General features: G+C 42.1%; 1 protein-coding gene and 1 long non-coding RNA gene across 4 annotated transcripts in view; one reads left to right on the top strand and one right to left on the bottom strand.

Annotated features, from left to right (window-relative positions):
- ACSS3 (acyl-CoA synthetase short chain family member 3) overlaps nucleotides 1-8,279 on the bottom strand; it is a 162,613-nt gene extending 154,334 nt beyond the window's left edge. The window contains exon 1 of one of the 2 annotated variants that reach the window (XM_043880529.1): nucleotides 7,834-8,279. In XM_043880529.1, coding sequence (XP_043736464.1) covers nucleotides 7,834-8,141 — 308 coding nt within the window. In that variant the 5' untranslated portion in view covers nucleotides 8,142-8,279. The remainder of the gene's footprint in view (nucleotides 1-7,833) is intronic. The other variant, XM_043880518.1, reaches the window with a different exon arrangement.
- The window catches only part of LOC122679670, a 40,567-nt gene continuing 35,127 nt past the window's right edge, over nucleotides 7,528-12,967 (top strand). Inside the window, exons 1-2 of one of the 2 annotated variants that reach the window (XR_006336479.1) lie at nucleotides 7,528-7,607; nucleotides 12,350-12,464. This is a non-coding gene — a long non-coding RNA (uncharacterized LOC122679670). Of the gene's footprint in view, nucleotides 7,608-8,733; nucleotides 9,115-12,349; nucleotides 12,465-12,967 lie in introns of those variants that run through there. The other variant, XR_006336476.1, reaches the window with a different exon arrangement.

The raw sequence follows: 12,967 nt of genomic DNA, 5'->3' as shown, positions 1-12,967 counted from the left end.
TACTTACCTAAAATCTATAAATCGAACTCTGTCCTCTAACATAGTTACCTGATCTGTTTTCAGCTATTCTAAGACTTTCAGCTGGACGATTTCAAACTGGAAATTCTTAAACTTCAATTTTCCTAGATAAGAATAATATTTCTCCTTTCTATGCATTGCCCCTTAAGTCAGTTGGCCATAATGCCAGCAAAAGTACATATAATTCATACCTTTTATAAATTCTCTAACCACATGGTTTACAGAAAGAATATAAGTTTGTCAGATGTGTTTCCTAAAACTGTAAAGAGGTTATTACATTCACATACATTATCACAAATATTCATTAGCCTCCCACAGGTTTCTCTCAGAAATTTCACACAATAGAAAGAAATGATTCCACCTTCACAGTCACTGCTTAAGTGGAAATTCTTAAAAAAAAAAAAAAAAAAGAAGAAGAAGAAGGAGAAGGAGAAGAACAAGGAAGGATGCGGGGAAGAAGGGGAGGGGAAGGGGAAAATGGGGAGAAAAAGGAGGAGCTGGAGGGGGAAAAGGAGAACAAGAAGAGAAAAATAACTTCAACTACTGGATTTTTTTCCTCAACTAATAGTATATGGCATGGACAAAGGAAAAAGCAAGCCACCTTCCAGGAGGTACTAATAGTGTGGACTTTACCCCACACCTGGTAGAAGACTGGTCACAGCTGATTGAATTTCCCTTGTTCATTGATTGTGCCATTTGTCGGGCAGTCCATCCTTGCTTATGTAATCGCAGCATTCCAGTAGTTCACTCTGTTCTGTTCTGAACTTTCAGCAGCATGACAGACTGAGAAAATGAGATATAGCACAGCACGAAGCTGTTGACCTTCAGAATATAAAATAAAGCCCATCTTTTTAAATTGGTCTTTCTCGATGAGTCTATCTGAGGGAGAGTATTGCTAACAGGCCATTTTTCATGCTCACCATGTACCTTCATAAAATATTTTTTCATTTATAAAAAAATGATAATTTAAAATTTAAATGTATCTGTACTGTGCACAATATTATGAATAAATTCATTTCATTTAGAGTTTGTCAGAGGGGATACCTTTTTTTCATCCCAAGATAAAACTCTCACCTTTCAACTAGAACTAAATACACTTTTAATAATATCTGATAAATATGAAGGAAATTTTAGAGAAAAGAAAGAGAGGGAGGGAGGCTGAATTTCCAAGACAGTTTAATGTGGCTAATTGTTTGCCAAAGAATCAAAATTCAGTAGAGGAATAAATTACTTTCTGATTATATAAAATCCACATTATATTTTCCTTGTTTTCCTTTGAAAGAATGTCAAACTCAGAAAAGTTGCAAGTAAAAGATAAAGAACTTTTTTCCCTCTGAACCACTTACTGACAGGTCTAAAACCCCAGAATAATTTAACAAATCAACAAATATTAGTTCTTTCATCTTTTTTTTTTTAACTGTCTCTTTATCTTCCCTGTCAAACTCACCATCAAATGCTTAGATATCTAGCTCACTAGAATCTTTGCAATACATAACAAGAACATGTAAATCTGTTAAGTAGCTTTTTATTCCATCTTTTAGACTTTTCCATTTTGTTTTTTCCATGAACTTCTGGCATCTAAAGAAAACAACAGATAAGAAACCACACAAAGTTCAACTTGTAAAAACAAGGAGTCCTGTTAATGAGGAACAGGTTTCAAAATAAGCAAAATTCCCTTCACTCCTATTTCACAGATTTCTTCACTTCTTCCTTTAAACAAGAGATTCTCTTAAAGGGGGAGGTGGGGAAAGGAAAGATAGTGAGGAAACTTCTTTCCAGGTAACCCAGACTCCTCCACATGCTGGCATCTCCCCTCCCTTCCTGTCACTGTCCAATATGTCCCTGAACTGGTTTTGCCTACCATCAGTTCCGTCCGTATTTCGGGATCCTGGTTTTGGCCTTCACCTCTCCATTGACATCACATTATTAAAAATCACTGAAGATTTCTGCGTCAAAACTGTTATCTTTCAATCCTCAATAGCCTCAAAACATCTCTAGAGCCCTTGACCACTATTGACCTTCCCTATTTTTATCTCTTCTCTCCCTCTTACTCCATGGCACCAAAATATTCTGCTTTTCCTTATCCTACTTCTCTGAACAAGCCTCATCCACTCTCACACTCTCTCATCCCCCCTCTTCTATTTATCTTCCCAGTTCAGTTTTTAGTATTTTGTTCATTCTCTCTCTCTCTCTCTCTCTAAATTGCTCTCTCTCTATCCCCCCCGCCCCACTCAACATTCACTAAGCTTTAGCTCTCCTGTCTTTACAAATTTCAGTCAAATCTATAATCCAATGAGCCCTTGCCAAGTCTTCAAGTCATTATCTTTAATTCACAATCAATTCCTCCACCTGGGTATCTGAGTCAAATTCTCAGGTTTATCATAACTTCTTTACTTCCCTACACCCCACCTGGTGATCCTTACGTCTAACTTCACCTGGGACAGCAGTCAGTCGGTTCCAGCCAAGTGTTACCAGGAGAAAATGCTGACCAAGCCCTGACAGTTAATCTGCTTTTTTTCAAAAGAAGCCCCCCCAGATTGAATCATTAAAGGAAATTTAAATTTTAGATGACATCCTCCAATGTTTAAACACTGACAACTACTTCAAAAACAACTACTTCAGACAAACAAAAACCCAGCACTTAGGTCACACAAAACCTATCTGCGGGCTTACAGAGAGGTTGTGACTTACAGCCTAAAAAGTGAATGCAAATGTCTGAGCTTGCTATTCCAAGCCTTCCAAAACCATCCTGAAACTACCTTCTGGAGTACCTGTAACTCCAAAATAACCACTACAAGCCAACTGATCTGCTATTCATTCTGACCTACAAGTATATTTGGTTCTTTCTCTCCTCTATGCCTCTGTCGTGTTTGGTTTGCACACAGAAGTTTTTCTTTTGCACACAAAAAGTATTTTTCTTTCTCTCTAAATCCTACTTTAAGATTGAGTCCAAATGCTACCATTTCTCTGAAGACTTTCTGGTCCACACTAGCTTCTGGGAACCTCTCTTCCAGATTTCAAAAACATCAGTAACTAGTACTGTGTGTCAGGTACAGTCCTAGACAGTTTACATGCTCCCACCCACCTCCATGATCCTAAGAAATTGATACTATCGTTACTCTTATTTCACCAATACGGATATTGAAGCCTATCCAAAGCAAGTGGCAGAACTGGGGTTGAACCCAAACATTTCTTGTTCCAGTGCAGAAAGAAGAGTAGGAAGTTCAAGTTTTGATCATCCACTATGTGACCTGTTTTGTGCCAGGAAAAAAAATTTAAATCCTTAACATGACTCACCAGATCATTCATGATATGGCTTTCTTCATCTGTTTCTTAATTATTACCTGCCAAGTTAGCCTTCTTACAGTTCCTAGAATTTATTGAGACACTTCATACCTCACAACCTTTTCATGTGCTGTTCTCTTTGTCTAGAATGTTCCTTCCTCCTTCTGAGTCTAATCCCTACACATTGTGATCTCAGTTTAACCATCATTTCTTCATCATTTCTTCTCCTACCACGATCCTTCCAGAAAAATTATGGTAAATCCCCTTATTATTTCATAGCACTTACTACAACTCTAAAGAAATAGTTTTGTAATAATTTACTGTATGTCTCCCATCTGTTTCATCATTTTCTTTGTCCTATACACACAATGAGTGAATAATTGATATCTTTAACACTTATAAGCCATTTTAAGAAAACAACCTTTACCTCACAGCTAGTCAGAAACTGAGATCTTGCATGTTAAAAAAAAGTACCTACACAATTTCCATTGTAGATATGTTAACCAAGCAGAAATCCTTTTCCAATCATCTGCATTTAGATTTTTGTTAGCTTATAGTCACTGTTAACACATATTAAATTCTAAATCAAACAGTATGTGAGAGTCTGATCATTGAATGTTGTTTAAATAAAAATAAACTAAAACAGGACTGCGATGTTTCCAGAGAAAGGGATAATTAATGACCCAGACTGAAAAAATTAATCACAATGCATAATGCAAAAGTGAATTGCCTAATTCTTCAGAGAGGGGTAGCTGGATTTCAATTTTAGGAAAGGCAGTAGGATGTCTAATTCATCAGGAGAAAATAACCAAAACATCCATTCTGTGGTTCCAGGATTAGAGAATTTCTAGGGGTTCTAATTGCTTCACCATATATTCAGTTCTCCACTGAAGTCTCTATAATAGAGACTTTATTCTCCCCAAAGCTAGGTGTCAACAATGTGAGTTAACCAACAAACCATGAGGAAAGGTAATTCTTCACATGTTCCTAAAGCACCTACATGTAATTTGTTTTTCAAAGATCTCAGAGATTAAAGTCCCAGAAATATATTTTACAGGGCTATTGACTACAATGGAAGGTCCCTAATGTATCACCCTCAAAGATTTCTACTCCATGCTCATACTACTGCATGGGTAAACTACTATTGGGTAGTTTATGCCACTGTGAAAGCTAATATGCACTGCTATTTACGTGTTGGGGCTTTTGGTAGGCCTGCAGATTTAGAGGGGAGTCTGCTTCCACGAAGAATAAACAGACAAGTGTATAATGAGGAAGAATCCGTCTCACCTCTGGAAACCATGGGTCTTCAGAGATCTTGACTACACACCTATGTCAGCTCCACCTCAAAGAGAACAGCTAGCTGTAGCAACCCTTCCTCATTTTACTTAAGGACTGGTGGTCAACATCTCCCTTCCCCAGATCCCAGCTTCAAATCAAAAAGAAGTAAGCAAAGCACCTTCATATCAAATTGTGCCTGTATCCACTTGCCACCTCCCAAGACATGCAGAATCAAAAATCATCAAGTCCATGTATCCTGTTACCTATCACTTTTTAAATTCATATGTCTGTTCTGCCCTAGAACATAGGGATATAAAGGGGCAAGGGGGTGGGGCAGGGTGGACATTTGCCCTGACCTTGAGTTTACCTTTTGGTGATTGTAGCCATGATATTAAAAGACGCTTACTCCTTGGAAGGAAAGTTATGACCAACCTAGATAGCATATTAAAAAGCAGAGACATTACTTTGCCAACAAAGGTCCTTCTAGTCAAGGCTATGGTATTTCCAGTGGTCATGTATGGATGTGAGAGTTGGACTGTGAAGAAAGCTGAGCGCCGAAAAATTGATGCTTTTGAACTGTGGTGTTGGAGAAGACTCTTGAGAGTCCCTTGGACTGCAAGGAGATCCAACCAGTCCATCCTAAAGGAGATCAGTCCTGGGTGTTCATTGGAGGGACTGATGCTGAAGCTGAAAGTCCAATACTTTGGCCACCTCATGCAAAGAGTTGACTCATTGGAAAAGACCCTGATGCTGGGAGGGATTGGGGGCAGGAGGAGAAGGGGATGACAGAGGATGAGATGGTTGGATGGCATCACCGACTCGATGGACATGAGTTTGAGTAATCTCTGGGAGTTGGTGATGGACAGTGAGGCCTGGCGTGCTGCGATTCATGGGGTCGCAAAGAGTTGGACACGACTGAGTGACTGAACTGAACTGAACTGAGTTTACCTTTGCAGAAAAATGTTAACCAACGAAGAATATCTGCAAATAGGATTTGGATTAAAACGATTTTTTGAATGAAGTTTCAGATTGGATGGATGGTCTCCTATGTCTACCTGCCTCTCCAACTCTGCTCTGCCAACCAAACTCCTCAGTAAGATTGAATCACACTGCTAAAACAAATACAGACTCAAAGACTTATCTGTTATTCACTTTGATCTGTTGGGTTGCTATAAAACAGGTACAGCCACGTGATTCCAAGAGTACAAAAATGAAGAATTCAGATACAGTATTATCAAATACTGTGACCTACAATGTACTGAATTTTTGAAAATACATACAAGGACCCTTTGGCAAAACACCTCTTTAAAAGCAGACATTTTGTGCAATTTTTAAAAATTCCAGCAAGCAACTAGAAATTAAGAAGAGAGAAAACATAGAGGGAAAACCTCTAGATCTTAAAGGTTGATTTGATGGACATTTTGAGTTCCACATTGTTTGTTCTCCCTTGAGTCCTCCCCAGCTTCAATTAAGCCTCTTTCTAGAGGCTGTTCTTGGCATCGCCACTGCCACTACTTTAGGTCTGGCCCTCATTGGTTTTTACTTGGAGTATCCCAGTGATTTCTTGAGTTTTCTGCACAGTTTTATGGGACGGTGGTCACGTAAATAATTTCTGTTCCATACTTTTTGACAGATATATGGACACAGAACTTTGAGAACACATTCTTAGGTGAGACAATCATCTCTGTGTTTTGATCTTCTCAGATCTAGCAAGATTTCCTGCTCTTAAATAACTGTGCAATGAGAGGGCAAAGATAGCTATTCTTACTCTAACATTTATAGGGTCTATTTCTTTTAAGACTTGGTCTTAATCCTTTACTAAATTAATCTTACTAGTTACACATTCATATATGACAAAACTGAAGAACAGAGAGATTAAGCAACCTGCCTATGAACACACCGCCAGTAACTGTAAAGAGCCAGAACTCAAACACAAACTTCTGGCCCCAGAGACCAGGCTGTTAACCATCATGACGCCTCCCCGCCCCCCTTGCCACATGCATACCAAGTGCTTGGTTCGCTGACGGGTACATAAGAGAGGATCAATCAAACACTATTGGAAAACTTGAGCTGGATGGGGAAATGTGCTAGACTCTAAAGGTAAACCCATGTAAACAGCTCCGAACAATCAAGAGGGGACAGAGATGGTGGGGACAGAGAACAGCCTCTGGTTGAGAGGTCATTCTCCCTTCCAGATTCCTACTCTCAACAAGAAGACATTCATCAAATGCAAACCTGACCATCTCATTCTCCCATTTCACTGCTGGGGACTTGGAAATGGTAGTGGGAAACCCCACTGCAGTGTTCTGCAGACTTTTCTAGAGAAAACCTCTCTCCCTCAGGGCTGGCTGAGGAAAGCAATCACATTCTTAAGAGCTAGGCACATGGCCCAAAGAGCAGCCATAACTCTCCAGTTCGCCTGTGTGATTCACCCTTAAGAATCTGACAAGTTTGGCATTTATTCTACAAAAGTATCTTTTGTTTGTTGTAACACAAAAACAGTATTTATAACTACTTACAATGGCAACTCTAAAAGAAAAAAAAAAAAAAACTTTATTCCTACCATGATTTCTAGCATCTTCTAGGCAGATGTACTGCGTATTCTCTCTGGAATACACTGCAGCTTCATATACAGGATAGGGCTGTGGACCAGATCCCACCTACTTGGCGTGATGCATAAATCCTTTCCCAAATCAACCCCTGACTCACCAGTCCCCTTTCCCACCAACACAATTATTCGCAGCCACATCAACAGTCAAATTTCAACCTGTGTTCCATGTCCTGGACTTTAATAACTGGGACTTTGTCAACTTTGAGAGGACATATCCACTTTTCCAATCTCTACATAGGTGTGATCTTACTGAAGTCTTTCACCCACTCTCTTCCTCCTCACAGGGTGAGGATACTTAGAAACTACCTTAGTTCTTCACTCTGCTTGCACTTGTTGCGGTGGCTGCTTCCCTTTCTAGACTGTGGGTCTCCGGAGGGCTGGCTCATGCTCGACTAAGCAGAGCCTGGCCATACAGGTAAATTTCTTGTCTGTAGCAACCAGGGCTTTCACCCTAGGTAACCGAATCGCTCAAGACAAGGCAAGCGAGCTTGACTATGAAGCTGAAATTAAACACGGATTTAAAAGGTGTGATCACACCTCCAGTCTCATCCTCTTTTCCCAAAAGAACTCCAGGCTCCGATGCAGGGGACGTGGAGCCTGGACGCCCAAAAGAGCCGGGGGTGGGCTCAGGAGTCACTCACCAACTGGTGGAAGGCGAATGTCTGTTCTCCAGCGTCTTGGTCCAGGGCTTGTACCAGCTGATCTGCTCCGCGGCTTTGCCCCAGAACCTCTCGGGGTCGGTCACCGAGGCCGCGAAGTGGGTCTTGTACTCGCCGCCGCCCGAGGACAGCGCCCTGCAGCCCCGGCCCCCGAGAGCGCCCCGCGGGCCGGGGGCCAAGTACGCCCGGCGGGCCGGGCCGGCTCCGCGCGCGGGAGAGGACGCGGGCAGGGACCCGCCGAGGCCCCCCGCGCCGGTGACTTTGCGACACTGCAGCCAAGACGGCTTCATCGCTGCCGGCGGGGTCGCCCCTTCCTCCCCCAAGTCCTTGCAGGCTCCGCCGCGCGCCGCCCGGAACGCACCACCCGTGGGGCGCTCGCGACTTCCTGGGGCCCCAAGCAGAGCAGGCGGGAGGCGGGAGAAAACCCCGAGGTGTGCCCAGAGCCCTGGGACTTTGGAAGGCACCACCAGAGTCGCCGGGAAAAACCGACCTGGAGCGGCGGGGGGAAGCCCCAGGCTGCAGAGGGGGCGCGGAGCCGCGGACGGGTGGGGGTCCCCGCGTCCCGGCGACAAACCCGGCGCGTCCGCAGCCCCGCGATTCCGCCGGGAGGGCGCCCCGCCCCGACACCCGAGAGCCCCTAAGGCGAGCACCGCCGGCCCAGTCCCGCCGGCTTTCCAACAAACAAGTTGAGCGCAGCTGCTCGGGGTCGGTCTCCGAGAACCGGCGGGAGGAGCCGCCTCGCCCCGGGCGGCACGAGCCGTCTGCCCGGCCGAGCTCTGCGGCCCTCGGGCCCCTGAAGTCTCAGGGTTGTTTTTTATTTACTTCTTTTGAAAACAAAGCTCCATCCCCGGCCACTTAGAAGACAAGTGGCTCCGGGGCGAGGGCGGCTCCAGGATTTCCTGACAGCTGAGAGAGGAGGAGGAGAGGGAGGTTGCCCAACCGAATTGGGAAGAGCCTGGTGGGGGTGATTGACAGGCCGCAGGAAGGTACCCGGCACCCGACCCCGGGATGGGACCTTCGGATCCGACTCCCCACGCGAGCTCGGCAGAAAGCAGGACGACCTGTTGCTTTCTTTCCCTTCCCATTTGCCTCTTTGGAGTTTCTTTGGCCGGTTTTTTGGGTGTTTATTGTTGTTGTTTTTTGATGAGTCAAAAAACTAAAAAAAAACAAAAACAAAAATTTCAGTCAAAAGAAAGAGCAAAGTCAAGGTGAAATGAATCAAAAAAGAGGAAGCTGAGGAAACAAAAAAGAAAGTCAGGCTGTGTAAGTTACTGTTTGGTGAGCTTAACATTCATTAAACTCCTCACTGTTCGGTTTGGTTTGGGGTTTGGGGTTTTTTGGGTTTGTTTTCTTTACCCATTAGTGAAATTCAGAGTCTATCTCGTTTGCCTTATATTATGCCACATGCTGTTTGGTGTGATTGCATTTGCACTTTTAACTGTAAAGATGTGTATGCCCAAATCCGAAGTAACAAAGAATGAATGCCCCGACCCTAGGAAGATTGTAAACTTGAGAAGCTGTAAACAGATTTTTTGTGTGTGCAGGAAAAAAATAATGTGAAAATGAAGGTTAAACAGAACAGGGCTAAATATAATAAAACAAAGGCCATATCTTTAACCACCTCAGCTCTTTCCTTTCATCTAAAACACAAGCCACTAGACTTTTCCTTAACACCTGCAGCCAACTCTTCCTAAGGCCTCAGGGCCAGTGATTTCCAAAAGCAAAGGCAGTTATCACTTCAGTGCAGAGTTTGGAAGCCAAATACCCTCCTGGCCTCCCCCTCTCCTCTGCCCAGCTGTGTGATGCTGCTATCTGGTCCAAAGGATGCTCTGACCCCAGATCATCCTCTGTGGTGTCACAGTGACGTCCATCTTAGTCATTTACAAATATGTTAGCCCCTGCATTGTGTAAGTTGAGACTGACTGGGGGCGGGGATGGATATAAAGGAAGCAAGCAGATCTCTGCGGGTTCCTCCTGTGTGTCAACATCGTGCTGGCACTTTCAGATATGTTAGCTCTTGCATTTCCCAACCAGTACGCAGAAGCAGTAACTGGAATCCCCATGTTTACCCCCTTGAGACAAGGTGGTGGATGCCTTGGTACACCTGTAATTCAAGGTGCACTGATCTGTCATGTCAGTGCTCCCACTTACCCCAGCATACCAAACAAATACATTTTCTGTCTGTGCCCCAACTTGGAAAAGGTGGGGAATCTGACTCCGAAGTCCATGATTTTCACACCAGGCTGATGATTAAAAAGAAGAAAGATTTTAGACTTCCGACAAAATATAACAAGGTGACTACCCACATCTATTCCTCTTCTTCATCTTCCTTTTCTTTCTAAAAAAAGAAAGGACAGTGGTGACGGTTGTGGTGGTGACTGTGATGGTGGTGGTAAAAATCTGTAAGAATGAAGAAAACAGGAGAGGATAATGGACCAAAAGAGACAATGGAAAGAAATTAAACTCATGGTGTGTGACTTAAGGGGGTAGGAGGGTGGCAGGGGGAAGCTGAAAGGAGAAAATGGATTTCCTTATCAGAAACCTGAAATGTTTCAGCATTAGGAGGCTCTGGGTTCCTCTGAAAGTTCAGGACGAAGTTTAAGAACTTAAAAACAAAAGCGCTTATTAAAAGATTGTGTAAGACAAGTTAGACCCCCACACTGCTGGATTAAACTGTTTTTTCTGGACCCTGCAGTGTGCTATCTTGGTTTAAGTATTTTTTGAAATAGATTGTGAATACCAATTTCATTTCAAGAAAAGGGAAGAGCGTAAGTGAAGGTCAGCCCGCAGGAGGAGTAGTGGAGATGCACAGCTGGAGTGAGCAGTAAAACTAGAAACTTGAGCCAGATAGGAAGCTAGAAAGTAGTGTCAAATGCAGGTCTACCTGAGGTTAGACCATTTCACCTTTAGCATCAAACATTATTTGAGGCTGATAATCCTTATCTCACAGGATTGTTACAAGATTTAAATATGTATAAACTGCATAGCACCTAGGCATTAGCAAACCAACACCCAGTCCAAAATATCAATCCCTCAAACCTCCAACTTCACTAACACCCTTAAAATTTTACAGTCAGAAATTTTTGCAAGAAATTATTTTAATTGAAGCATGCATGTACATTTTGGACTTCTTCAAAAAAGCAAAATATTATTTTTAACTAATTTGGGGGCAACGTGGTTGCAGTCTTTTCAGTTTTCACGCCCTCTAAAATTCTAGCTATTTGTAATAAGTACAATATTTATTTCATTATATGGCAATAAATGGTATGTTTAATATGCTCTTCAAGATGACATATTAAACACCTTGAGCAAAGATTAATAGATCAAGATTATCTGAAACTTTCATATGATGAAGAGGCATGCAGGGAAAGCGTATAGAGATTCAAAAAAGTGTGAAAGACTACTCAAGAAAGAATGAGAGAAAGGAAGGAAATTGGAGTTGAAACACTTACTGCCTAAGAAAAAGATGTTGAAAATTAGGAAGGCAGAGTAGAATTAGAATTAAGAGGAAAAAGATACAGGAATCCTACAACTTTTTCCTAGGATTATAACTTCAGGCTATGATCAGTCATTCTTAGTACAGGCTAAATTTTTTTTGCAGACAGAGTTGCTATTCAGTCACTAAGTCTTGTCTGACTCTTTGGAACCCCATGGACTGTAGCATACCAGGCTTCCCTGCCCTCCACTATCTCTTGGTGTTTGTTCAAACTCATGTCCATTGAGTCCGTGATTCTAACGATCTCATTCTCTGCCTCCCCTGTTCCTTTTTGCCTTCACTGTTTCCCAGCATCAGGGTCATTTCCAGTGAGTCAGCTCTGCACATTAGGGGGCCAAAGTATTAGGGCTTCAGCTTCAGCATGAGTCCTTGCAATGGATATTCAGGGTTGATTTCCTTTAGGATTGTCTGGTTTAATCTTGCAGTCCAAGCAACTCTCAAGAGTCCTCCTGCGCCACAATTTAAAAGCATCAATTCTTCTGTGCTTAGCCTTCCTTATGGTTCAACTCTCATATTCATACGTGACTATTGGAAAAATCATAGTCTTGGCTATCCAGGCTTTTGTTAACAGAGAGAGTAAAAGGAATTAAAAAGTACACAGTTTAAAAATAAGTGTAGACTACCCTGATCATGTATTCTGCTGGCTACAGAATTTTCACATAAATTTGTTTAGAGTTAAATGTCTACCTTTGTGTATTTGAACTACTAAGATTTTTACTACTGACAAAAGTAAGAATGTCTCACATATCAGATTTCCTGGATATTATGAAAACTTGGCATGGAAGCATTTGCATAAATTATTTCTGCAGCAGGTACAGACTGTGCTGACATTTCAGCCTGCAGAAACACTGCAGATTAATTCTGATTTAGTAAAGAATTTCTGGAAAATATGCTGGTTTTCATAGCTCAGTAAATATTTTTAAAACTTCTGAAGTGAAATAGCTAATAGTAATGTAATTATAGACTCCTGTTTTGAAACTTTTTTCTTTTTTGCTTACATAGTTAACTGCAGTAAAGTCAAGGAGGAAAAGGCAGATGAAAGACTTGTTTTAAAACAATATTTCGGTGAATGGGAAGAACTCTACAATTTCAGTTCATCCTATCAACCAAATATAAGGTATGGGATTCATCCACCAGCTTAATTTTTATTTTTTAAAGACATCCTTATCAGTTGCGTGAGTGCTAAGTTGCTTCAGTTGTGTCCAAATCTTTACGACCCCATGGACTGTAGCTTGCCAAACTCCTGTGTCCATGGGGATTCTCTCTTCAGGCAAGAAAACCCAAGTGGGTTGCCTTGTCCTCCTCCAGGGGATCTTCCCGACCCAAACCACCGTCTCTTACGTTTCCTGCGTTGGCATGCAGGTTCTTTACCACTAGCTCCGTATTATCCATTTTAAATAACCAAAAAGGGTCTACTCTATAGCACATGGAACTCTGTTCAGTGTTATGTGGAGCAGCCTGGATGAGAGGGGTGTTTGGGGGAGAATGGATACATGTATATGTATAACTGAGTCCCTTCACTGGTCACCTCTAACCCCAACACAAAATTAAAAAATTTTAAAGTAAAACATGTTAAAATTTATTTTTAATTAGTAAAAGTTTATAAAAATAGTTGCTTTT

The sequence above is a fragment of the Cervus elaphus genome, chromosome 3, assembly GCF_910594005.1.
Source record: "Cervus elaphus chromosome 3, mCerEla1.1, whole genome shotgun sequence".
Classification (NCBI taxonomy): domain Eukaryota; kingdom Metazoa; phylum Chordata; class Mammalia; order Artiodactyla; family Cervidae; genus Cervus; species Cervus elaphus.
This window is presented reverse-complemented; position numbering and strand designations above follow the sequence as displayed.